Source organism: Syngnathoides biaculeatus, chromosome 3, assembly GCF_019802595.1.
Source record: "Syngnathoides biaculeatus isolate LvHL_M chromosome 3, ASM1980259v1, whole genome shotgun sequence".
Lineage (NCBI taxonomy): Eukaryota > Metazoa > Chordata > Actinopteri > Syngnathiformes > Syngnathidae > Syngnathoides > Syngnathoides biaculeatus.
Window position 1 is genome coordinate 19,726,225 of NC_084642.1, and position 24,662 is coordinate 19,750,886.

The 24,662-nt window shown below is 41.7% G+C and overlaps 1 protein-coding gene across 3 annotated transcripts in view; it reads right to left on the minus strand.

The window, feature by feature from the left end:
- LOC133498410 (BTB/POZ domain-containing protein kctd15) overlaps positions 1-16,289 on the minus strand; it is a 41,205-nt gene extending 24,916 nt beyond the window's left edge. The window contains exons 1-3 of one of the 3 annotated variants that reach the window (XM_061815183.1): positions 15,505-16,289; positions 13,099-13,274; positions 3,590-3,734 (exon numbers count right to left, since the gene is read on the minus strand). In XM_061815183.1, coding sequence (XP_061671167.1) covers positions 3,590-3,734; positions 13,099-13,274; positions 15,505-15,513 — 330 coding nt within the window. In that variant the 5' untranslated portion in view covers positions 15,514-16,289. Of the gene's footprint in view, positions 1-3,589; positions 3,735-13,098; positions 13,302-15,183; positions 15,473-15,504 lie in introns of those variants that run through there. The other 2 variants (XM_061815182.1, XM_061815180.1) reach the window with 2 other exon arrangements.
- Between the last annotated feature and the right edge of the window lie 8,373 nt (positions 16,290-24,662).

Below are 24,662 nucleotides of genomic sequence, written 5' to 3' on the forward strand. Positions count from 1 at the left end.
CGGCCTTCCGGAAAGAGGAGAGACAGGCTCTCGATGGACAACCGAAGCTCCCGGAAGACTGGACGATGACAGCCAAGGTGATCAGAGAGACAGGCAGGAGCGTACTTGGTGTGTCATCTGGTAGGAAAGGGGAGAAGGAGACTTGGTGGTGGAACCCCAAAATACAGGGAGTCATACAAGGAAAGAGATTAGCGAAGAAGAAGTGGGATACTGAGAGGACTGAGGAGAGGCGAAAGGAGTACATCGAGATGCGACGTAGGGCAAAGGTAGAGGTGGCAAAGGCTAAACAAGAGGCATATGAAGACATGTACACCAGGTTGGACACGAAAGAAGGAGAAAACGATCTCTACAGGTTGGCCAGACAGAGGGATAGAGATGGGAAGGATGTGCAGCAGGTAAGGGTGATTAAGGATAGAGATGGAAATGTGTTGACTGGTGCCGGTAGTGTACTAAATAGATGGAAAGAATACTTTGAGAAGTTGATGAATGAAGAAAATGAGAGAGAAGGAAGAGTTGAAGAGGCAAGAGTGAAGGACCAGGAAGTGGAAATGATTACTAAGGGGGAAGTCAGAAAGGCACTACAAAGGATGAAAAATGGAAAGGCAGTTGGTCCTGATGACATACCGGTAGAGGTATGGAAGCAATTTGGAGAGATGGCTGTGGAGTTTTTGACCAACTTATTCAACAGAATACTAGCGGGCGAAAAGATGCCTGAAGAATGGAGGAAAAGTGTTGTAGTTCCCATTTTTAAGAACAAAGGGGATGTTCAGAGCTGTGGGAACTATAGAGGAATAAAGTTGATGAGCCACACAATGAAGTTATGGGAAAGAGTAGTGGAGGCTAGACTCAGGACAGAAGTAAGTATCTGCGAGCAACAGTATGGTTTCATGCCTAGAAAGAGTACCACAGATGCATTATTTGCCTTGAGGATGCTCGTGGAAAAGTACAGAGAAGGTCAGAAGGAGCTACATTGTGTCTTTGTGGATCTAGAGAAAGCCTATGACAGAGTACCAAGAGAGGAACTGTGGTACTGCATGCGTAAGTCTGGTGTGGCAGAGAAGTATGTTAAAATAGTACAGGACATGTATGATGGTAGCAGAACAATGGTGAGGTGTGCCTTAGGTGTGACAGAGGAATTTAAGGTGGAGGTGGGACTGCATCAGGGATCAGCTCTGAGCCCCTTTCTGTTTGCAGTGGTAATGGATAGGCTGACAGATGAGGTTAGACTGGAATCCCCTTGGACCATGATGTTCGCAGATGATATTGTCATATGCAGTGAAAGCAGGGAGCATGCAGAGGAACAATTGGAAAGATGGAGACATGCACTGGAAAGGAGAGGAATGAAGATTAGCCGAAGTAAAACAGAATATATGTGCGTGAATGAGAAAAGTAGAGGGGGAAGAGTGAGGCTACAGGGAGAAGAGATAGCGAGGGTGGACGACTTCAAATACTTGGGGTCAACAATACAGAGCAATGGAGAGTGTGGTCAGGAAGTGAAGAAACGGGTCCAAGCAGGTTGGAACAGCTGGCGAAAGGTGTCTGGTGTGTTATGTGACAGAAGAGTGTCTGCTAGGATGAAGGGCAAAGTTTACAAAACAGTGGTGAGGCCGGCCATGATGTACGGATTAGAGACGGTGGCACTGAAGAAACAACAGGAAGCTGAACTGGAGGTGGCAGAAATGAAGATGTTGAGGTTCTCGCTCGGAGTGACCAGGTTGGATAGGATTAGAAATGAGCTCATTCGAGGGACGGCCAAAGCTGGATGTTTTGGAGACAAGATTCGAGAGAGCAGACTTCGATGGTTTGGACATGTTCAGAGGCGATAGAGTGAGTATATTGGTAGAAGGATGCTGAGGATGGCGCTCCCAGGCAAAAGAGTGAGAGGAAGACCAAAGAGAAGGTTTATGGATGTGGTGAGGGAAGACATGAGGGCAGTTGGGGTTAGAGAGGAAGATGCAGGAGATAGGCTAAGATGGCAAAAGTTGACACGCTGTGGCGACCCCTAACGGGACAAGCCGAAAGGAAAAGAAGAAGAAGAAGAAGGCAGTCTTTAATAAACTAGCCACCAATGTCACTCACCTAGGCTAGTTATGTGGGCTGACCGACCGGAAACGCAGTTTGAATTTTCATTACATGTATTTTAATAAAGTATGCTTTTCTATGGCAAAAACAACAAAGAAAACTTAGATTAACTTCCCAACAAGTTAACGAAACTGGCTTCACGCAACAAGTCGTAAAAAAACCTTGAAGATGCCAGTCTCTAATTTGTTGTAGGTAGAGGATCAAATGGTACTGTTAAAATTACGATGAAATGTATCAAAGTAACTGAAGTTATGGTTCCTTTATCTTGACAGCGTAGTGTCAACAATAATACATGTTTGAAAGTGTGACGCTAATGTTAGGTGGCTAGGTAAGCTATGCAGATGGCCAACTTCAAAGTCATGAATATTCGCTTTTAGGTTATATTTATAAGTCGTAAATATTCTCAAAGTGATGATTTTGTGTGTCAAATAGCTCAGCAAAATTACAGTTAAAGTAACTTTCATTGGCAAAATTTTCAACAAACAAGCGGTTCCTTTCCCACCTAATTGAATTTCAGCAACGTGTTTTTCTATTGAAAATAGCACATTTGCTGTACAAATGTATTTGTTGCATATAATTGCATAAAGAGTAATTAAATGGCAGATGATTCGCCCCATAGATGTGTTTTTTGGTGATAATTCATTTTTGTTGTACAGCGGACCCATGCAATTTGTGGAGGATTGGCACCAGGCCCAACCGTGAAGAGGGAAAATCTGCAAATAAGTGACACGCATTATAGTTGCATTGAACAAAAAACTACATTATCATTTTTTTAACCACTAAAAATGTTTTAATATGTGGGGTTATTCCATCAATTAGCATTTTTTGGAGCTAGTTCCACACAAATCTGCTCCCCGAAAAAGAAAAGAAAAATACATGGCTACATAAAATGATGGTTGTCAAACCACAAATATGTTGCGCTCAACTGTGCTGTTGTACTGGTGAGTGGATGTGATTGGATGAGAGTGTGTCTGAATGTGATTGCATGAGTTTATCTGGGAGTTAGACAAAAGAAACTGGGGAGAATCACTGACTTTGTTTGGAGGAGGAAGGCAAAAACTGCGCAGACACGAAAGGGTGGTGACTACTTAAACAATGGAAATAAAAAAAAATTAATTTTGTTTCATTTTGTTTCGTTAGTCATAAGTTAGTTAGTATATTATTCAAAAAATCAATAGTGAATACAGAATCTTACATATACCAACAAAGACGAAATGGTGGAGACTGAAACTAAGACTTATAGTTTGTCAATATCCCGGATAAAAAAAAAAAAAATGGTTGTTGAACTTGTTAGTATGTAGATGGGATTTCATAGTTTTTAAATTTGTAAAAAAATGTTAAACATTTTTTTTCATATTGTAATTGTTTCACTACGTATGTCATTATTTTGAGTGGGTGGGGGAATAATTTATTCAATTGATGAATAAAGCTGTAACATCAAATATAGAAAAAAAAAATGAAAATATTCATACGTTTCATGTTTTGAGTGTCGTATGACGACACTTACCTTAAAGTCTTCAGGAAGCAGCAACTTGCAGGTCCTGAGGAAGCTGAGGATGTAGCGGAATATCTCACCGTCGCGATCTATGAAGTAGTGCTGTTTCAAGCTGTCCAGCACGATGGGCTCGGTACCGTTGAACAGGCGACTAATTCTGAAAATCGACACCAAACACCACACATGCAAAAAAAAACAAAAAAAACAAACACTTAATGAAACAAGCCAAGCTCCAGTCATATGCATGAAACAATTACCCTCCATTTATTTTTCAATTTTCTTCGCGGCTTTCCCGAAATACTTTTTTTATTTTTTTGCGTTCAACCAGCCGCTTGAAAGGAGGAGCTCTAGGCGGCGTTCCTCTGCTGCAGACTCGTTTGAAGTGTCCCTTCCGCGGACAGATTTCACACTCGCCGCATGTACTTACAAATATTAATGCTGTGAATGCAGCATTATGAAGCTTTTATTCCAGCTGTTACATGCCGCAAATGAAACAGAAGTGGCAAATGGACAAGAGTCGCATACTAATGTACTATGTATTCCATACTACCAATATTACTGCTTATCTAATAGCACCTTCTAAGCAGTAAACCCCATCTCCTTTTATCAAAGTTAAGCTAAATTGTTTTGTTGACTTTAAGGTTTACAGTGGTTACCGCGTTTGCCTAATTGCCAAAAGATCCCGGGTTTGAATCTTAGCTGTGTGGCGTTTGCATTGCTCTTCCTGTGTTTGGGTGAGTTTTCTCTAGCTTCCTCGCGTGTTATGTTCACTGAACACTGAGAACTGTCCATCGTTGTGACTGTGAGTGGCCAGTCTACGCTGTCCCGCTTCTCTCACCCAAAATAAGAAAGCACAGGCCCCAGGACAACTAGGACCCTAATAAGAACAAGAACTCTAAAACAAAATTGACATATCAATCGTATACTTCCTTTTTTTTAACTTGTGTGACAAACTAAGAATTGTCATCTGTTATTAAAGTTAAGATTAACGAGGTGTAAGATAAGGGAAAGGTGTAAAAAGATAAGGGTGATGAGGATGGAGCTGTCAAGACAAAAGGAAGACCAAAGAGAAGGTTGATGGATCTGGTGAGGGAAGACTTTGGGACGCTTTGTGTTAAGACAGGACGATGCAGGAGAAAAGGAGAACACGCTCGGGACAGGCCGAAAGCTAACGAAGACGACGACAGAGATGACAAGTTGTACTGTACGAGTTCACGTGGTTAACTACTTTTACTTGTATCAGCGTTAAGAATGTCTGCTGTTATCACATTTCCACTAAGCCTTTGTCAGAAATCATTAACCTAAAGACTTGTCTTACTTTTTACATTATATTAACATTGAACAATATGACAATTTTATATGTATATATGCATCACTGCTGCCATCAGTGTTGGCAGTCTCTTTGCCTTCATTGTTCTGCATTATAGTTAAGTTAAAGTTAAATTTTTACATGTTAACAACAGTTCATTTGTTTTTACATTTCTTTGCCTTTTGAAATTTACATTTGCTGTCACTCTTGTGGAATTCCCTGAAGATTTAAGGACATGTATGATTGCTGGCATTTCACTGAAACCTCCTGTCCAAATTTGGCAAATTTCATATTCACTCACAAATCATTATTGTTGGTCCATCCCCACATGGGTCTATTACTGAACAATCTAAAGTGTTGAAAACGGCTTGCTGTCTTGGATGATGTGTTATTAATGGCAGAAACTGTTTTTTTTTTTTTGGTTTTGTTTTGTATTTCCGTAAAAGTGATGCCTTTGGAGATGTGAGGATTCCGCAAGACACCAGCGAAAAAACAATCCAACCCCACAAATTTCCCTATTTGGTGATTTTTCTGGGCGGAAAATATTTTTAGAAGGAACCCCAGATTTGTTTTTTCTTTGCTCTTGTTATTTTTTGCTCCAATCTCTTGCTTATTCATTTTTAAAAATGATTTAATGGCAATTACAATGTGAGACAACTTTTGCAAATTTTCACTATTCAGAGTCCCCACTGTACATGCGGTCCTAACCTGACTTTGTACAAAAGTCAGAACGAGCCGCTAAAGCGAACACAGTCATAAAGTCACAATTTCTTACAGTAAATATTTGTATGAAAAACACTTCCAGGCCATATTTCAAATAATCAAATAAAAAACACTTAGTAAGGTAGTAAACTGCCTTGTAAACTTGTGCGCACTAAACATCCTATGTCAGGACAGTCGTAAAGCGAGGACCTCGCCGTCCATGTAATCGAGGTTTTATGAAGGTGAAAATTTGATGACTTCCTGTTTAGAAAGGTTGCAGTTAGATGTTGCCACCAGATTCCCTTTTTTTCCAGATGGCACCAAGGAGGCGACGTATGCATAATTGTGTGTTGACTTTTTTGGTGTGTTGACATTGTGCGATGTTTTGTTTGACGTGATTCTTAATGACACAATTCAGGCATACAGTATGAAGGTGCACCCTAATGAGTGCCACTCCATTTCATTTTTGCAAATGTTTAACATGCTCTTACCCCCAATAATTAAAAGTACTTCTCATGTTCGGCTTGGGGCTGCTGTTTTTCCTAATGCTTCATCTTGTTATTGCCACACCAAGTGTGCTTTATTTTAGCACAATAGAGGGAATGGTTGCGCACGCTGGCAAGACAATTGACAGTTTCCATCATTTTAGGTCCAAAACAACTATTAAAGAGGCTTTTTGTGCTGTTGTATTCTTTGTTTTTTGTTTTTGTTTTGACACGACGGGGCTCTCTCATCGCAGCTTCACTTCCTCCGCTGGATGACAAAACACAACCGCGCCATAAGTTGACCCTCACGCCAGCGTGAAAAGCTCAAATTCTATTATTACACAGAGAAGGAAGGTAGCAAAAGAAACACGATGGACGAAATATGATTTCTAAAGTCTTTTGATTTAAGTAGCAACATTTTAAAAAGCATTTGCATCAAGTGTCAGCTGACCCCCGACAATTCCCCTTGTGCTCTTTGACTGTATGTGGAAGCAACAATGTCTCTTTTTTGCCAGTCCTTTCTTTCTTTTTCCTTCTCCTTCCTTTCTTTTCTTTCTTCAGTCTCCATCCTCCCGTCTCCGTCGCTCGCTTTTCTCTCTGGAAATCGATGCAAAATGCTTTATAAAAAACCAATACTCATCTCCCTGTTTGGCCCGGGGGGTTCCTTTCTCATATGGTCTTGCAATTCTTCCAGCTAGAATTTCACCATACGCCTGCGGGCTAACTCTGTTTTTCATCTCCACTTTTTTAAAAAGCAATTAAAATGCTGCCTGTTTTTCTTTTTCTTTGCCCCCACCACCGCCACTGCCGCCTCCTCCTCCTCATCCTCCACTCACTCTTTCACTCTCTCACTCTCTCTGCCGGCCTTCTCATGTTTGCCCTTCTCTGCTCAATTGGATGAGCGTTTTAATAGGTAGTGTGCTGCACATACACTGTATGGACAAAAAGTATTGAACTCAGAATCTCCACACTTGGATCCCTTCCAATCTCCTGGGAATCATATTTGTCTTTTTTTTTTTTTTTTTTAAATCCACCTCAGCTACACACCTTAATGGAGTTTGCTTTGTACACTGGGACCATAACAGCGCCTCCCCCAAAGGTTTCCCGCAAATTCAGAAGCACACAGTGGGCCAGGACGTACTTTATGGCTGAAGCTGTATCGATAACTGGGCGGAATTTTATAACAATTCTGGTGTGCATAGTTGATACCGAGTTCGGCCGAGGCGCAGACGCCATGATTGTGATGTGAAAATGTTAGGAAACAAGCTGAAGCTCACACTGTCGCCCGACACAGATAGAGGAGGAACTGGTTGTGTTGAGCGTTTGTGTCACGCAATTCATTCACAACAATACAAATGACACTGAATCAGCTGAGACTCAGCCTGGCTGTGTTTATTTCTTCTATTATAATTACCATTTCTTCTTCTTTGGATTTTCCGACAGTCTGGATGCCTTGTGGCACCGTACCGCCACACCCAGATGAATCTTGGTACTGCGACAAACATTGTGATGTGTAGGTGGGTGTGCTGTGTTGCTCATCCAGGGTACAACTCACACTATAAGAGTAGTCAGAACACACACGCCGAGTTTGTCCTCATCACTTGGTCTCGCTCGTGTTTAAAAATTTGACAAAGATGTCAAAAATTAGTACCGGTGTGCACGTCCCTGTCTTAATATGGAATAGTCTTATACAGATTATAACTAAGGGGCATAATTAAACTCCTAACTGATTAATTAATCAATGGATGATTGCTGATGGCAGACAAATATAGTACAATACACAATATCTAAACATTAGCTTCAAAATTATAAGAATGGTCTCTCTATTGTTGCCATTCTTTACTGTAGCGATCAATACTAATTATAGTGGATCAGGTAGGGCAACATTTTTAGCATTGACGTAATCATCATTATTCGCATTATTATTCTTCAGAGTTGTATGTTCAATTCGGTGCTTAAATGTTAAGACGTATATTTCAAAATACAGTAGAACCTTCGGTTGGAAATTTAATGTGTTCCGTGACAATTCTCAAACTGAAGTGTTCACAAACCAAGGTAATGATTCCCATTGAAATGCATGGAAATGCAATTAATCCATTCCAGCTGCAGAAAAAAATAGATTTGCTTTATTTTGAAGATTGTGTGGTTAAAAATAAATACTGTGCAAAATAAAAATCAATGAAAAGCATTGAAATAATAGTGGGCTGGCTAGTTACAATCATTGTGCCATTTGTCATTCGTAAAATGGGTCGTTCGTAAAATTAGGTTCGACTATATGCCGTTAAAACCCAGGCATGTTTTGACTGTATTAAGTGCATACACATATTATATTCCCCTGTACTTTAGCTCCCCATGATGCTTTAAGTTTGGCACGGTGAAGTTGTTTTTACCCCAGTAGCTTAGAAATGAAATAGTTGTCACCACTGGAGCCAGATCCCTAGAGAGGAAAAAAAAGCCAATTATTCCTTACTGATACTTTCATGGTGACTAGTTTAGCATATTCACATTGTTATTTAGATCAGATATGGACAAAGGGGTGCCTTGCAGCCTGAGGTCCAGCAATAAGGAGAGGGGAACCCTAGATGATTTTTTTTAAAGAAATAATATCAGAGGTAATTCTGTACAGTTTGACATTACTGCAAAAAGGGATAATAATATATACACAATAAAAAGTGCAAGCGCAAATAATTATGCCCTTATGTATCAACAAACGTAATTTTAGTGATACATAGTATTTAAATACTATCTTAAAAGTGCAGTATACTCTTGTTTAATGACTGTTGAGACATGACATTTTGAGGTTATAAATGTAGCGAAAGAATACGACTCTCCAAGAAGGCACTGACTATTTCATCAGATTGTTTTAGATTTATGGCCCAAAAGCATTTATTGTAATAATGAGATATCCAGGTTATGAATGGCACGCAATGGACTCATTTGCACAGACTTGGTGACGTTACACACCACAAGAAGTCTCGCTCAGTTTGTTTTTCATTTGAGTATGCCCCCAATGTTTTAGCTGCTAAGGAGAGTTTTTCTGGCAAAATAGCTTTGAAAATTATGACTTTACTATGGCCTTCACATGGGCAGTATCAGTCAAATCTCAATTTATCAAGTATTGGTGATCTACTGCTACGAAACAACACTCGTAACAATATGGCTCCGTAAAAGGCTCATGAAATTTTCAAAGACTATGATGACACAATGACAAAGAATAAAAAATGAATAAAAAGACTGTTTTCTCAGACATCCACATGGTGAGTGGAGAGACAGGAGGGGGACATTTATATGCATTTAAAGCAACAGAATGCATAATGCCGCTTCAGATCTATCACAAATGAACACAGCAGAGATAGGAAAAAGTACTCCCTTGTCTGCGTGGACCATTTGCCCCTAATTTCCTCAGCTTCTGTTCAAGTGAAAGCTCCACAGAGTGCGCCATCAATGTTTCATGGCCACTGTCCCTTAATATGGCCCGCCGTTGAGGAAGATGGATAGGCGCACATTAGTTACTAGACTAACTTTCTCTTGGCACGCTGCATTATTTAGCCAGCGATCTATTAAAAGTCACCATCAACTTGAAACTCCTTAACCATGCTTTTTTAGGTACTCTCCGCTCCCCCAACCGCCTCCCTTTTCTGGACTCGGGACCGTAACCGGACGTGCGTGGCGTTCTTTGGATCCCGCCGCAGTGTAATTGTTTTGCTTTCTGCTGTCAGCCATTATCCTAATTCACACAAAGGGGGAGGCAGGGGAGGGGTGGAGGAGAGGGGGCGGGAGGGCCCTCCTTCCACTGGCTCCAGCGGAAAGTAGGGCCCCGAGGCCAAGTGTGCTCTGAGGAGGCTGGGAAAAGCGAGAGACAACAGCGAGCGTATGTGTGTGTACGTGATCCCGGCTGAGAAAGAAACAGAAAGAGACGGGCCAAGCGAGCAGAGGAGCATGTGCGAAGAAGAGAGAGAGTAGAGAGACAGGGAGAGAGAGGGAGAGAGAGAGAGAGAGAGAGAGAGACGAGAAGAAGAAGCACTCAAAGCCACGCTGACGCTCAAATATTCACCCTCGCTCATGTAAGCGTCACAATGCTCTGACATGACTGTGTGTGTGTGTTTTCTCTTTGCTTGCTCGCCCGTCAAAAACGCCTTCGAAACATCTCGCACTACCGACTGAAGCAACTGTCCTATACAAACACTGGATAACACTCGGGTATTTGTTTACACAACTAGGACCAAGAAAAAATATGGAAAACTTTCATATATAAACGGCAAAAAAGTTGTTCAAATGACTGGCAAAAAAACATTGTTTTACACATGCCAGGCCAGTAGGTGGTAATACGTGGCTACGTGAAAACACCACGAACACAAAACAACATTTGAAAACTTGTCATCACCTTACACAGGAACACCGTCCCAGCCCTTTAGAAGCTAAGGAACACCTTTTGTTGTCAGAGAGCTTTATGGGCTAAGGAACCACACGGTATGTGATAACATAGCCCTATTGTGGATAAAGAGACCTATTTGGAATTTTAGTGATTCATAGGGCAAGGAACGACATTTGTCCACATTTTATTTTCCAAGGAACAATAATTGGTATTGTAGCACTTGTCAAGGAATCCTTTGTTTACGACAGAGTTCCACTCTTATAGCAGTGCTATAACCTGAATTCGTGGAACGCCAACGCCACAGTAAAGTCAACATTATTATGGATATAAAACATTCCAATGAAAAACAGTAAAAAGGGCACTAGGTGAGGGTGCCATGTTGTGCTTCAGAACCGTTCCTACAGCACTGTCCAAATTAATTTATCGCGCATGGTTCGTAACCGCGAATGTCGGAATCTTGATCTGGTTGATAACGGTAGCTGCAGCGTAAGTACACTCTGCTGGACAAGTGTCATCAACACAAACTTGTAAAAATGGGTTTTGTGGCTCCACTTTGAGCCTTGAGATTTTTATCATGTCATTTTTTTTACAACTACGGCCTGAATGTGTTCATAATACAAATATTCATTGAAAGTCACGCTGACTTCAATTCTGTACTAGCGCATTGTTGTGGCGTAATTCTATGTCACCACCGTTGAAACGGAAATTCTTATGAATTGAGGACTCCTTTTATATTACAATACAACAAAATGAATGGAATAAGGTTCCCCAGAATGGCAAAATGATTGTGTTGGTATCTCTGAACACCCAAAACAGCTACGATTGATACTAGACAATTTACTATTTCTATTTATCAGCAATGATTCGAGGCCTTTGTATGAGGGTTTGAATTAAGAAATTTAGCTTGCGGCCTTTGTTTTCCGTACACTGTCTGATGCACAGAAAGACATGCTTCTATTAATGTGCTTTGCCATCTGAATTGAACATCTATAAGATCCTAAAACCTATTATATGAACATAAGTACAAGATATCAGTATCAGGGGGGAACGTGACAGCTTAAATGGCAACAACAATCGTCAATCCGTGTCTGAAAGGAGCTTTTATTTTTCCTTTAAACATAAAAATGAGGAGCTGTCTGGGGATTTCTTGTCAGCGGACTGTGCTCGTATCAAGCCTTGTATTATCAGGGGATTAGGAGGATTGTTTCCTGTAGCCAATTTGGCAGATTTTCTAACAACCTGCCCGGTGTGTGTTTACCTTGGCTCGCATGGGACTTTGACGGTGACACTGAAGACTGTGAATAAAAGCTAAGTGAGGGGTGGGTTCCTAAAGTAAGATTTCATTTCTGGCTTCGGTTGTGAGTTGAGAGTCTTGTTTGTGGAACGCAAATCAAGATCTCTTAACTACTACCAATGATAATAACAACTTGGATTTCTATCGCGCCTTTCACGGAACCCAAGGCCGCTTTCTACTAAGTGGAAAAACAAAAACACGGCACAAAGAAAACTAAACATCAAAAACTGCTTTAAAATCAACCATGCAAGGAGTTTCTGGGGACACTTTTGTTGTCCCGTGCGCACACGTTGTGGACACTTCATTAGGTACACCTAATACAATCCTAAAAGGTGTATTTTTTTTTTTAAATTGCCTTTACAAATAAAACTATGCTGTTTATTATCCTGTCTGCACTTTGATTTGGTGTAGAACTGCATTGCATCATACTACAAGGATACTACTACTACTAGGATACAAGCTTTCCCCCCCATAATGTTACCTTAGCAATTGGAGAGGCTAAAGACATAAGAAACAATTCTGTGTAACGCAGTGTCATTCTAGACCACTACAGATTACTCGTAGTCTCATGAAAAAGTCAAAACGCCACTCACTCCACCCATGTTTCTACACTCCATCTGTCCATCTACTCTTTTTCAAATTGTTGAGAACAGTAGTTGTGGTGTGACACAAGTTACAACACCACAGTTCCCTTTAGGGAAGTGTGACACCATCTGATCCAAACAATGCCGTTCCCTTGTTACCTCTCTAAATTGACCGTTACGTGTTATTAAAGACAGAATTGATTGTCTATAATAGTGGTTCGTTTACAAATTTGAAGATCATGAAAAAAACAATTCACAAAAGAATACACACAAGAAAATGCTGAATTACAGACTCGAAAACTGTTTTGCGACAATTACGCAGGATGCAGTGGGTGCTTGCGAATGAACATCATCATCGTTTTCTCTTTTAAATGTAAGCCTCAGATTAACTCTCACAAAAGTGAAGATGCGACACGATTCCCACTGCTGGCCATTAGACATCAATGTAAATTCTGTAAGGTGCAGGGAAAAAACTCATGATTTGCAATGAAAAGTCGGTACTCTCATAAATTGACTGTTAAGGTCACGAGATTATGACGGAACTGCTATCATCAGGCATTTATACACCAGGAGCAGTGAGTTTGAAATAAAACTGACATGGTGTAGACATTCAGTTTTAAATGAGGAGGTTTCCCAAAAACGTGATATTTACGTTTCAGGAATGATGGTCACTTTATGCAGAGGAACTCAAAAAGCATGTTGGCAACCAACTCACAACAGGTTTATTCAGTGGACAGGTGTAGACAGACAATGAATACAGAAGATGTGTTACCTTGAGTCGGGGTACTTGGTGAGCGTGGCCAGGCTGCTGGTGTACATGTGGCCGCCCACGTCGATGTGCACGGGAGCGTTGGCTTTGGTGAGCTGCGCCGGCAAAGGGATGCCCTGGGCGGCAAGCGGGGAGACCGGGGACCGGGTCAGAGACAGCCGTGACATGCTTCGCCCCTCCTGGAAGCAAGTGTACAAAAAAGCCATTGGAGGAGAAGGAAGGGGAAGAGCGGGAAGATAAGACGAAGAGTGGAGGAAGAGTGATCGATCCTACAGTGCCCCCCAAAAATCAAGACGATATCCTTCCTGATCAGATCACTTCCATGACTGCCTGGTCCCGTTCCCCTCGCCTGCGTATTACTACACCGCGGCGCCTCTAATTAAGTATGTTTGGATCTTTTGGCTCAGGACCGCAGGCGAGGATAGAAGGAGGATGCTTATTAGAGAGAGAGAGAGAGAGAGAGAGAGAGTGACAAGAGAAGTGAGAGAGCTGAAAGAGCGAGAGGGAGGGATGCTAGGTGTCAGCCTCTAGGGGAATAAAACAAACTGCTGCTGCAATATTCTAATTAAAGGTCGCATGATGGGAGAGATGTGATGCACCCAGACACACCAGTGTGAGAGTGGGGGGTGGGGTGGGGTCTGCGTTTGCACACACACATACATACATGCATAAACATAAACTGTAACTACCCAGTAATCACATCCCTGTTTAGGAGCAATATCTGAAAAGGAACACATTGTTGGTGCTGTATTAGAGTACACTGAGCGATAGTTGCTCAAAAGGAGGCGCTAAGGCAGCGAGGTAAATGCCGCCAGCTAGCCAACCCTTCATATAAATAACATGTATTCCATTTGCTTTTGGCAAATGAGCGCAAATCATTTTTCAAATGTAATTACGTTCTTGGAAAAGTCATTTGGGCGCCCCATGTTTTCCACATTTTGTTGAGGACTGACCATAAAATGCTGCCAAGAAATACCATACATACATTAACGCACCCATATGAACCCTAACACGGAAACAATTGAAACTTTTTAACCCACAAAATGATTTCAGTGTGTCACAATGCTTTCTTTTGTCTGTGCGCGTATGTTTTTGAATGGAGCAACTGTAGCATTCCCAAATACTATTTAAATCTCATCAATTACTATCATTACCTTTGTTGATTGATTGCAACAGATAACTCAGTGCGTAGTGTCCATGTTATCAAATCTGGTGGAAAAATGGACCATGACGAAAGGCCCGGTGTCAGAACTTCAATTCGGGGTTTGTTCTGCTAAAGTGAGCGGATCACGTGCGTGAAAAGGTCACATGGTTTGTGGTCACTTTAGAATGGCTGACATGTTTCTTCCCTGCAGGCTTAAAAACACATTTTAAAGGGGGGGGGGGGGAAGCACATTTCATCCATCACTAAATCAACACAAGTGATCAGCTTGTTGTTGCACAGTGTGGGTTTTTTATGATCTTAAAAGTCTTTAGCCCAAAGTGAATGTTTTTGTCTGTTTGTTTGTTTATTTTAATTCCCAGGGTGGTGCCTGCCTCACTTGGAGTATCATGTTGCTCTAATACGATTACATGAGGATGGGATTACGTTCCAAATCCCGGGAAATGGAGATTTGAGATCCCCCCCCCCCCACCTTCTCTGTGGAGCAACCAAACTACCTTTGGAGTCTTTGCATCAAAATACAGACACAAATGATTTCGGTTCTCCTACACTGTTCCCTTTAAACATGATTTTATAAACAGAGGCTGGCAACACAAAGTGGGTCAACTTGGAAGATTTTCATTGTAAAATGCTGTTATTGTTAATCGCAAACAGGTTCATAATTTATGTGCAAATGACAATATTAAGTCAATGCATGACGTAGACGTTGGAGTCCCCAACTTCAGGGGGGAAACCCTGCCTTCAAATAGCCCGAATTAAATAAAGCACTTGGTGCAAAGGGAATGCATGCATTAAAAAAAAAAAGGAAAATGTTCAACATGGCGTCTTACTATCGATACTATATTCCTGCTCTGACATTTCCACAGCGGTTTGGAAAGGCGATGCTAATGTTGCAAAAGAAAAACCGTCCTTTGCGAGGCAATTACCGTTTCGAACATGGTCGACGGCGAGTCCAGTTGTGAGTCCGGTGGGCGAAAAGACAGCAAAAAAAAAAAAAAAAAAAACGAAAAAAAAAACCCGCTAAAATATTTGCTTCTCGGTCCGGACCAGAGCGGGGGGAGGAAAATCGCGCAAGGAAAGAAGGAAAAGTGCGTCGCGTCGGTTGGCGCCGCGGCTGCAGCTCGACGCCGGCTTGCCGAGCGTGCGTGCGTCCGAAGCGAGCGAGAAAGACAGAAAGAAGGGAAGAGAAGAGATGAAGGAAGAAGGAAGATAAGAAGGGAGCGCACGCAGGACGCGTCCTTGCTTACCTTGAACATCGATGAGATGAGCCGCCGTCCTTCCTACCCCTTCGTCTTAGTCCTTCTTCTTTAAATGAGTCTTCCTGTCCTTTTATTTGGAGTAGCAAAAGAAGAATCCAGAAGTAGGAGAAAAGGAGGAGAAAGGGATGAAGAAGAAGCAGAACGTGGCTCCGGGCTGCCCGAGCGCCTCTGGGCCAGGGATTAGGCTACAATTAGCTCAACTCCTCTTTCTCGCACAGGCAATTTTCTCAGGGAAAGAAAAGCGTGATAGAAGCCACCCTCCTCCTCTCCTCTCTCTTCACCTCCTCCCCTCTCAGACTAATAAAAAAAAATTACGCCTGCACAGAATGGAATTTATCTTATATATTTGCGTGCGCGTGCACGTGTCTTCCCGAGCTATGGCGAAAAAAAAAACATTAAAAAAATAAACAAAAAGGAAAAACGACAAAAAGGAAGCATAGGCTTGCCTTCACTCAAAGTTGAAACAAGCAAAAGGGGTGAAAGAATCTTAAAATATATGTGATAGTAGTTCCGGAGGTGTCTATTAGCTGAAGCCGTTCAGGTCTCCAAAGTTCAAAGTCAGCCAGTCAGCCATCGTCTCCTGCGCGCACACGAGAAGCCCACAAGAACTTGTTGAGAAAGTCAACGCGCAGCATCCGACAAGTCCTCCTCTTCCTCTCCTCAATGTCTGGAGCGGATGATGTGTTCGTTGTGGCGGAGGAGCGCGCACGCACACACACGCTCGCTCGCGCGCGCGCGCACACACACTTCCCCGAGGCCCTTCAAATCAAATGACGTCCGCGGACGTGCATGCACGCCGCAGCAGAAAGCAAACCCTCACAGGCCGCCCGCAGCCAAATGCGCCATTTCAATTATAGCGCAGGGCTTTAGATGGAGATATCTGGCCACAACACACACGCACTTGCACGCACACACTCCTCACTCACGCTCAAAATGAAAGCAGACAGCCTCCAGACTTGTGCAAAATAGGATTCACAAGCTGATTATTGTTATTTTTGCATACGTGTGACACAATGGAAGTGAATCATGCGTGGAGCGTTTTGTTTTTCTTCCCCAAAAAAGAAAAAAAAAGTTTGAAGTCAGTCAAGGTGCTCCATTATTTATTTATTCGTGTGTTTGTTTATTTGCGGGTAAATAAGTGTGAATAATTGATGCAGCACTGAGCCCAGTAATTACTCGCTGCAACTACCTGCGTGCAAAGACAGAGGAAAATCGAGATGTTTCTTGATATTTGGCTCCAGCCAGTGCAAGACGTGGGTACTGCATCACATTAGTCGTTGCAGTATTGTGTTTCTTTGAAGGAGCGTTATCATTATCTAAAAAAAGAAAATAAATAATAATACCGGTTTGGCCAAATCACCGTCCTAACAACAACGTGGCTCTACTACAGCCTGGGAAATAAATGAGACCGTACTGATCTTGTACGTTTTCTCACTTTAACATAAATGAGACGTCCCCAGTTTCTACAGTTGTTTATGGATTACAGTATTACGACAGACTCAGTACACTGAAACGCCTTGGGGGGAAAAAATGAGAAAACAAGCCTTTTACTGAAATGGGTCACAACCAATTAGCAATTTAGGATAACGACCAGCCCGGCCATGAATAGTGCATATCAGTAGTAGCTTGTACCCTAAAAGGTCTTATAATTGTCTGTATATGCCACAAGATGGGGGCAAAGGACTGATTTTGTCTAAATCCTTCCTCAACTCACTTCAGGTTAGTTTCTTGGCATAGTTCTACACTTTCAAGTCCTTTCAAGACATTTTGCTGTCAAAATAAAATATATACTATGTATACTATTTAATTCCCGGAATGTATACCTTATTTAGCTGTCACATTAATTGTTGATTTACACTGTACAATTTTTATGTAAATGAAACTGGGGCCTCCACTCCCTGAGAAGGGTTGCGTCAGGAAGGGCATCCGGCGTAAAAATTGTGCCAAACATGTATGTGCGTTCATCTGAGATGACACGCTGTGGCGACCCCGAAAGGGACAAGCCGAAAGGGGTAGATAGAATGAAATACTTGGTAGTGTGTGAAAGAATGACCTCTTGGTCCCCAGTAGGTCATAACCGTAATTTCGGGCCAAATAAGACGCGACTTTTTTTGCACGCTTTCAACCCTGCGGTTTATGAGGTGATGCAGCTAATCTGTGATTTTTTTCTAATAGCCGCAAGAGGGCACTCGAGCGGAAAATGTAAGAGTGAGACTGGTGGAACATGTGTGCCGAGCAAGTGACTTTTACTGGTATGTTTTTATTTTTTTTAACCAGCCCTGTTAGCGCTGTGCTAGCGTGTTGCTGCTGTGTTACTGTCTCTTCTTCGTGATTTTTACCGGTATGTTTTTTTTTTATTTTTAAACGGGCTTGTTAGTGCCGCGCTAGCGTGTTTCTGCTGCGTTTCTGCTGCATCTCAGTGATTTAGGTATTTTTTTTTTTTATTTTATTTTTTTACTGGCTCTGTTAGTGCTATGCTACCGTGTTGCTAACGTGTAGCTGCAGCGGCTGTTTTTGTGTGTTTTTTTTTTACACCGGTATGTTTTCTTTTTTTTTTTTTTCAAGCAGCCCAGTTCGTGCTACTGTGTTGTTTCTAAATTAAGCTAAGGTAAGGTATTAAAACTTTGAAAACTCTGTGTACCGTCTTTCTTTGTGAATATCTCGTGTTTCAATGTGGGTTTGAATGTGGGCACTACCGGCTTTTACACAGGTGCGACTTATGTACTGTATGTACCAAATGGTATTTCCTTTCCAAATGTACTGGTTGAGGTTTATAATCCGGTGCCCTCTGTAGGCCACAAATTACGGTAACTATTCAAAGAAAATAACTAACTACACATGTGCAATAATGGCATGTAACATTTCCAACTAATAAATAATCACTTAGACCTTCAGCGTTATGTTGACACATATCAGATTTTCCACACATAGAAAGAGAAAGCTACAAAGAGTTGGTTTCCCAGTGCTTTGGTCAAGGTAGAAAGTCCTTTTAGGTCAAAGGGTTCAAGTCCAAGTGAAATTGCTGTTTAAGTACAAGTCAAGCTGCAAGTCTTTAAAACATATTGTCAAGTCCGGTCTCAAGTCATCAAATTTATTACCCGAGTCTGACTTGAGTCCAAGTCATGTGACTGGAGTCCACAGCTGTTTTTCTTGTGAGGACAACATAAATCCAACAAGATGGCGACAAAGCAACATATCACTTGCTTTGGCCAAAGGACAAAAACAGCGAATGAGTCAGTTTTTCAGCAAAATAGGTGTAACTGCCAGTCATGATTAGGAAATATGTAGGAGAACGCTCAACTCTGGATCCCAACTCGTGTATTAAGGACATGTGTTCTCTGAATCAATTTCGCCACCGCTTAGGAGCAGTCAGGCTCGAGATTGTAGCCCTTCACAAAAGCTAGACTAGGTTACAAAACCAACAGCAGAAAAGGCTTGCTGAGAAAGCGAACACTTGGGAAGACACACCATTAATTGTCTTTGGTGTGAAGCGTGATGGAGCGAGGAGAACCAAGTACAAAAAATGGGAAGTGCTTCATGATCAGAAATCAATTGGGAGCTCAGTCACCAAGAAAACAATTTGTAACACTGCAGTGGACGGAAATCTAGTTGCCCCTGCTCAGGACGGCAAAAAGTATTGTAGGGGCAGGCTGGCCTCAAGTATGCCAGTGAACAGCCGAATGACTCTGAGAAAGTGAAAGTGAGGAGAAAGTGCTGTGGTCAGATGAAACCAAAGCTGAGAGCATTCCTGCTATATTTTTTATATATTTAGTTGTTTTTGTTTTTTTTGTTTTTTTTGGGGGCGTAGGCAGCACTGACGTCTACAGCAAAAGATGCAGGGCAATTAAGAGTATGAAAAGGCAGAGAAGGCCTCTTACTAAGTTGCAGTAATACTGTAGTCATTCCCACAGAGCAGAGAGGCTACGTATACTGCATGTCTGAGAATATTGCGATATGCGCTCGCTGCATGTAATGTATGTGTTGCTGCTCTTTGTGTGTTTAAAGCAGAAGTTATTTGAAGGCTTAGAAATACTGTAACATCTATGCTGATTTCTGTTTGCCTCTTTATGGGATTAGGGATAAGGACTGTAAAATGTTTAATTCCCTTTTGTTTTATGTGCCAGTTAAATAGTAAACTTCAACCGGGAGTGACAAATAAATAGCTCGAAGCAAGTACGCTTATTTGTAGAAGGCCACAAAGACAGAGAGTTACAACAGGTGCTAAAGAATACCTTTTAAAGTGTGCTTTGATAAGTTTCAGTATCTTTATGAGTGTGTCGAGAAGGCTATAACGAGGTGGTTGAAGTAGCCAAAAATGTACTATTAAAATGACCTAAGCAAAAGTATAAAATAATACTTCAAAAATTGCTTGAATAAGAGTATGTGTCTGTGTATTTAATATACAAATGTTGATTAACATTCTAATATGAGCATTAATGGCAAATACACAAAATAAAAAATATATATAAAATAGGAATGTGCAAATGGAGATATTGACCTAAATTATACCATTAGATAAAGCCAGAACAAATAGTTTTACACTAACTTTATTAAGTTACACTTGTGAAACAGCACATAAGGCTCACCAGGCAGAGATCAAACTTTCCTAGCTTTCCTGATTTATATGTATATTTTATATATACACACGTTACATGTAAATTAGTCACGAATTATGATGTAAACTTTGCTTCTGTGTGAGGCCAAACTGACTGCGGGTTGCTTTGGATTGGAGAACGAGAGCAACTGACAGCACCCACCTTCATCCGCCGTGATAAATGAAGGCTCGCTGTCTGAGCCAAAGAACACCCTCCCCGCAGTCAAGCGTGAAGGTGGGAAACATGTTTTGGGGAAGCGCAACCACACAGCAACCGAGCTATAGTATATGCCGGGAAATCTCGGATGAAAATCTGCCTTCCCAAGCAAGAACACTGAAAAAAGAACTTGGACAGGTTAGTCAGCGTGACAATGACTCAAAACGTGCTGCCAGTGACACAAAAGGGTGGCTCGAGAAGAATATTAAGATCATAGATTGGCTTTGTCAGTCTCCAGACCTCAACCCCTCCTCCTACCCAAAAAAAGAGTATTGAGAGTATTGAGAGAATTTCTGTAAAGAGGGCCCAAATCTTCCTTGAGCTGAGTGCAAACCTGGTGACCAAATACAGTCAATGTCTACTTGCTGTGCGTGCCAACAAGGGTGTTGCCACCAAGTCTGAAATTTAGGTTTGGTCATCAAATACACTTAATAAATAACATAAACAACATTTGACATTCCAATTGCCATAATTTTCTTTGTAGAATAAATGCTTCCAAGAGGTAATAGAGTGATAACACTGGTGATATTTGACAGCAGGATTGGTGGGAGTGTGGGAATGCGTCTCTCCTTGAAGCGGGCCAAGTCTTGGTAATTAGACCCCGGTGCGCCACAGAAAGCCCCCTCATCCAAATCCCCCTGGCAAAGATTTGTTTTTTCCAGAGGTACAAACTGGAGGGATGGGAAAGGGGAGTGTGTGGAGGGGAGGGGGCTGGATTTTTTTTTTCTCATTAAAAGGAAACAAGCCTGGAGTTAGTTCAATTACACGTGGCGGGCCTATGCAAGGATGTTGTAAATTTAAAGATTTAAATAGCTTACAAAGTGGCTCGAGGCCCCATCAGTTAATTTCCTTAATTTATGGATTTTAGCTGCGCCGTGTCAATGTGAAGTAGGTCATGCTGAGGACTTCTATGCCTCACAACTGCAGGTGCAAAGGGGGCGCATACGGGGGGGGGATTATTGATCATGGTTAAGCTTTCATAGGGAACATTCCGTATGATTTCAAATATGCGTAAATCAAGAGTTTTTAGATGCATTCCCTTCCATTTGCATTAATGAAGTCAATGAATGAATGCACGGCCCTATATAAAAATAATACCTCAGCCTCCAGGCCTGAAAAGCAGGTACTTTTAATGTGGCCTCCAGTCCTGCTAAGGAGGACTTTAATGGGTCTCCTTTCCTCCCCAGTTTTGTCTCCCTGTCCCACTTTTAATGACACCATGATGTCGTAGATTATCGTACGGATTTACAACTATTCAAGAATTAACTACAAATTGCATTGCGTATATGCAATGTGATGGGATCGTGGAAGACTGGTTAGAGGATTTTGCCTCGCAGATCTGAGGACTGGGGTTCAAATCCCGGCCATCCCTGCGTGGGTTTTCTCCGGGCACTCCAGTTTCCTCCCACATCCCAAAAACATGCAACATTAACTGGACACTCTAAATTGCCCCTAGGTGTGATTGTGAGTGTGACTGTTGTCTGTCTCCATGTGCCCTGCGATTTGCTGGCAACCAGTTCAGGGTGTACTCCGCCTCCTGCCCGTTGACAGCTGGGACAGACTCCAGCACTCCCATGACCTTTGTGCGGATAAGGGTTTCAGGTTTTTAGATACTGTAACTATCGTAATTTCCGGCCCATAAGCCGTGACATTTTTCACACGCTTTCAACCCTGCGGCTTACGTGGTGATGCGGCTAACTTGTGCATTTTTTCTAACGGCCGAGAGGGGGAACTCAAGCGGAAAAGGTAAGAGTGAGACCGGTGGAGTATATCTGCAGAGGAAGAGACTTTTACCGGTATGTTTTTTTTTTTTTTAACCAGCCCTGTTAGTGCTGTGCTAGCGTGTTGCTGCTGTGTTACTGTCACCTCTCAGTAATTTTTACCGGTATGTTTTTTTTTTTTTTTTTTTAAACAGGCTTGTTAGTGCCGCGCTAGCGTGTTTCTGCTGCGTTGGTGCTGCATCTCAGTGATTTAGGTATTTTTTTTTTTTTACTTTTCTGTTAGTGCTATGCTACCTTGTTGATAAAGTGTAGCTGCAGCAGCTGTTTTTCAGTTTTTTTTTTTAGACCGGTATGGTTTTTTCTTTAAGCATCCCTGTTCGTGCTACTGTGTTGTTTCGATGTTAAGCTAGCATGTTTCTGCTGTGTTACTGCGGTGTCTCAGTGATTTTTACTGGTATGTTTTTATTAACTGACCCTATTAGCTTCGCGCTAGCGTTAGCGGTGCACTAATGTGTTTCTGGTTAGTGCTGCTTAGTGCTGTGCTACCGTGTTGCTACTGTGTAGCTGCCATGGCTGTTTTTTTTTTCCCCCCCAACCAGCCTTGTTTGTGCTTCCTTGTTGTTGCTATGTTCAACTAAGATCAGGTATTAAAACTTTGAAAACTCTCTCTGTGTACGGTCTTTCTTTGTAAATATCTCATGCTTCAACGTGGGTTTCAATCTGGGCACTTGCGGCTCTTAAACAGGTGCGGCTTATGTATGTACCAAATGGTATTTCCTTTACATATGTACTGGGTGAGGTTTATAATCCGGTGCGGTCTGTCAGTCGGAAGTTATGGTAGTTGAAGCGATATACCAATGGTATTTAACAAAATTCCACTAGGCTCAAGTTCAAGAGAGACGATGACTGCAATTTACAGTGCATTTGCATCTTTAACTTTGCCGTATTGCTTATTGTTTTTACACTTAACTATAGTAGAATGATGATCCCAAATAAGAAGAAATACTGTATATGGCTGTGATTGAGTTTCCAATCCATGCATCAGAGACAGGCTTCTGGTTTGCATGTCTGTGACACCTCGAACTAAGTACTATAAATGTAGTTTTTGCAACTAAAACACAAGCGTGACCATTCCGTGGCAGTCCTGTTCATCACTGGGTGCTGCTTTACATTTTATTTATATGCCATTGATGCTTTTCTGGAAAATAATTTTTAGTTTGACAATTTATGGATTCATTTTGATGTTGATGACTTACATCAGGCAGGCCAGATAAACAAAACACTACCTTCACATCCAGCCTTCAGTATGAGCAGCATTATCCAGAATGTCTTTCAAGCATTTGCCATCAGATGAGCACTCCCCTCTGGCCATGTGGAGAAAGTTGAAGAAGAACATTGAGAACTTGCATTTATTTATTTTATTTTGTGAATGTGTATGCTTGGTGGAACCCGGCTGCTTCTGCTCTTGCAACCATTTGACATTCTGCTTGATGTTGGTAGCTTTGTGCTTTTGTGTGTGCGTGTGTGTATATACAGGGACAGTTATTGTTCGTCACATCCGAGAAGTAACGAGGGTAAAAAGGTGTCACTTACTTTATTAATAGGCCAGGTGTGTGTCTGTGTGTTTCGCTTACATTGCACATCATGAGCAAAAAAAGAAAAGAAAAAGCTCTACTGCCTCAAGTCGCTCCGAGTTGGCGATTATGGTTCCAAAAAAGCACAAAGTGACTATTTTCCCTCTGAGTAATGCTGTTTTGAGGCAGGTGGAAGTGCAATGACCTCGGTGGCATCAGCTTTATGTGCTTCGGGTCTACTTTGAATACAATGGGTCTGACTGAGACCCTTATTGACAGCCGTAATAGTGGGAAGGATGGATGCAGATTAGGCACAAACTAAAACTCAATCTTTCTTTCCATGTTAGATTTAAGTGCTGTTCTCTTGTGAGGGTGCTTATTGAGTTTAGTATTACGTATTCATTTAGTTCCCAAAATATATTGACAGCTTTATACTTTCCAATACATATTAATATTGTTTGTTAATAAACAAAAAAAAAAGCTGGTTAAAAAGAAGGAACAAAGTAGCAACAACAGTTCTCAAACTGGAGGAAAAACCAAACCCCCAAGGCACAAGAAACAAAAGCATGGATCTTGGCAACATGAAGTTGGGGGGAGTCATGCTTAGAATCATTGCTAGTTGTGGACATGACAGGAGACAAGAAACTCTGACACAGGGCAGATGTCCAAAGACCATTTATCCACAGGGGAATGGGACACAGGTGGAGACAATCATGCAAAATTTCCTGTAAACGAGGAAACAATTACTACAAAATAAAACCAAAAATGACAAAATGAAAGACATGACAAAAAAGGGAGTATTTAACAAACGCTAAGACATGACAGGACTCCTCCCTCTTGGGAAATTCCTGTACCTAAAAGTCTTTGGTTTAGCCCTTGTCTACATTGAGGCTCAAGGGAATCTACACTCTCCCTCCCAGTCCGCAAATGACTATTTTCTGCATTCTTGGTTTCTACAAGTTAGAGGTCTTCACTATGTAGACTGGACCTACATCTATCATGCAAAGTGGAGGCAAGAACTTGACAGCTGGGAGAGCGGA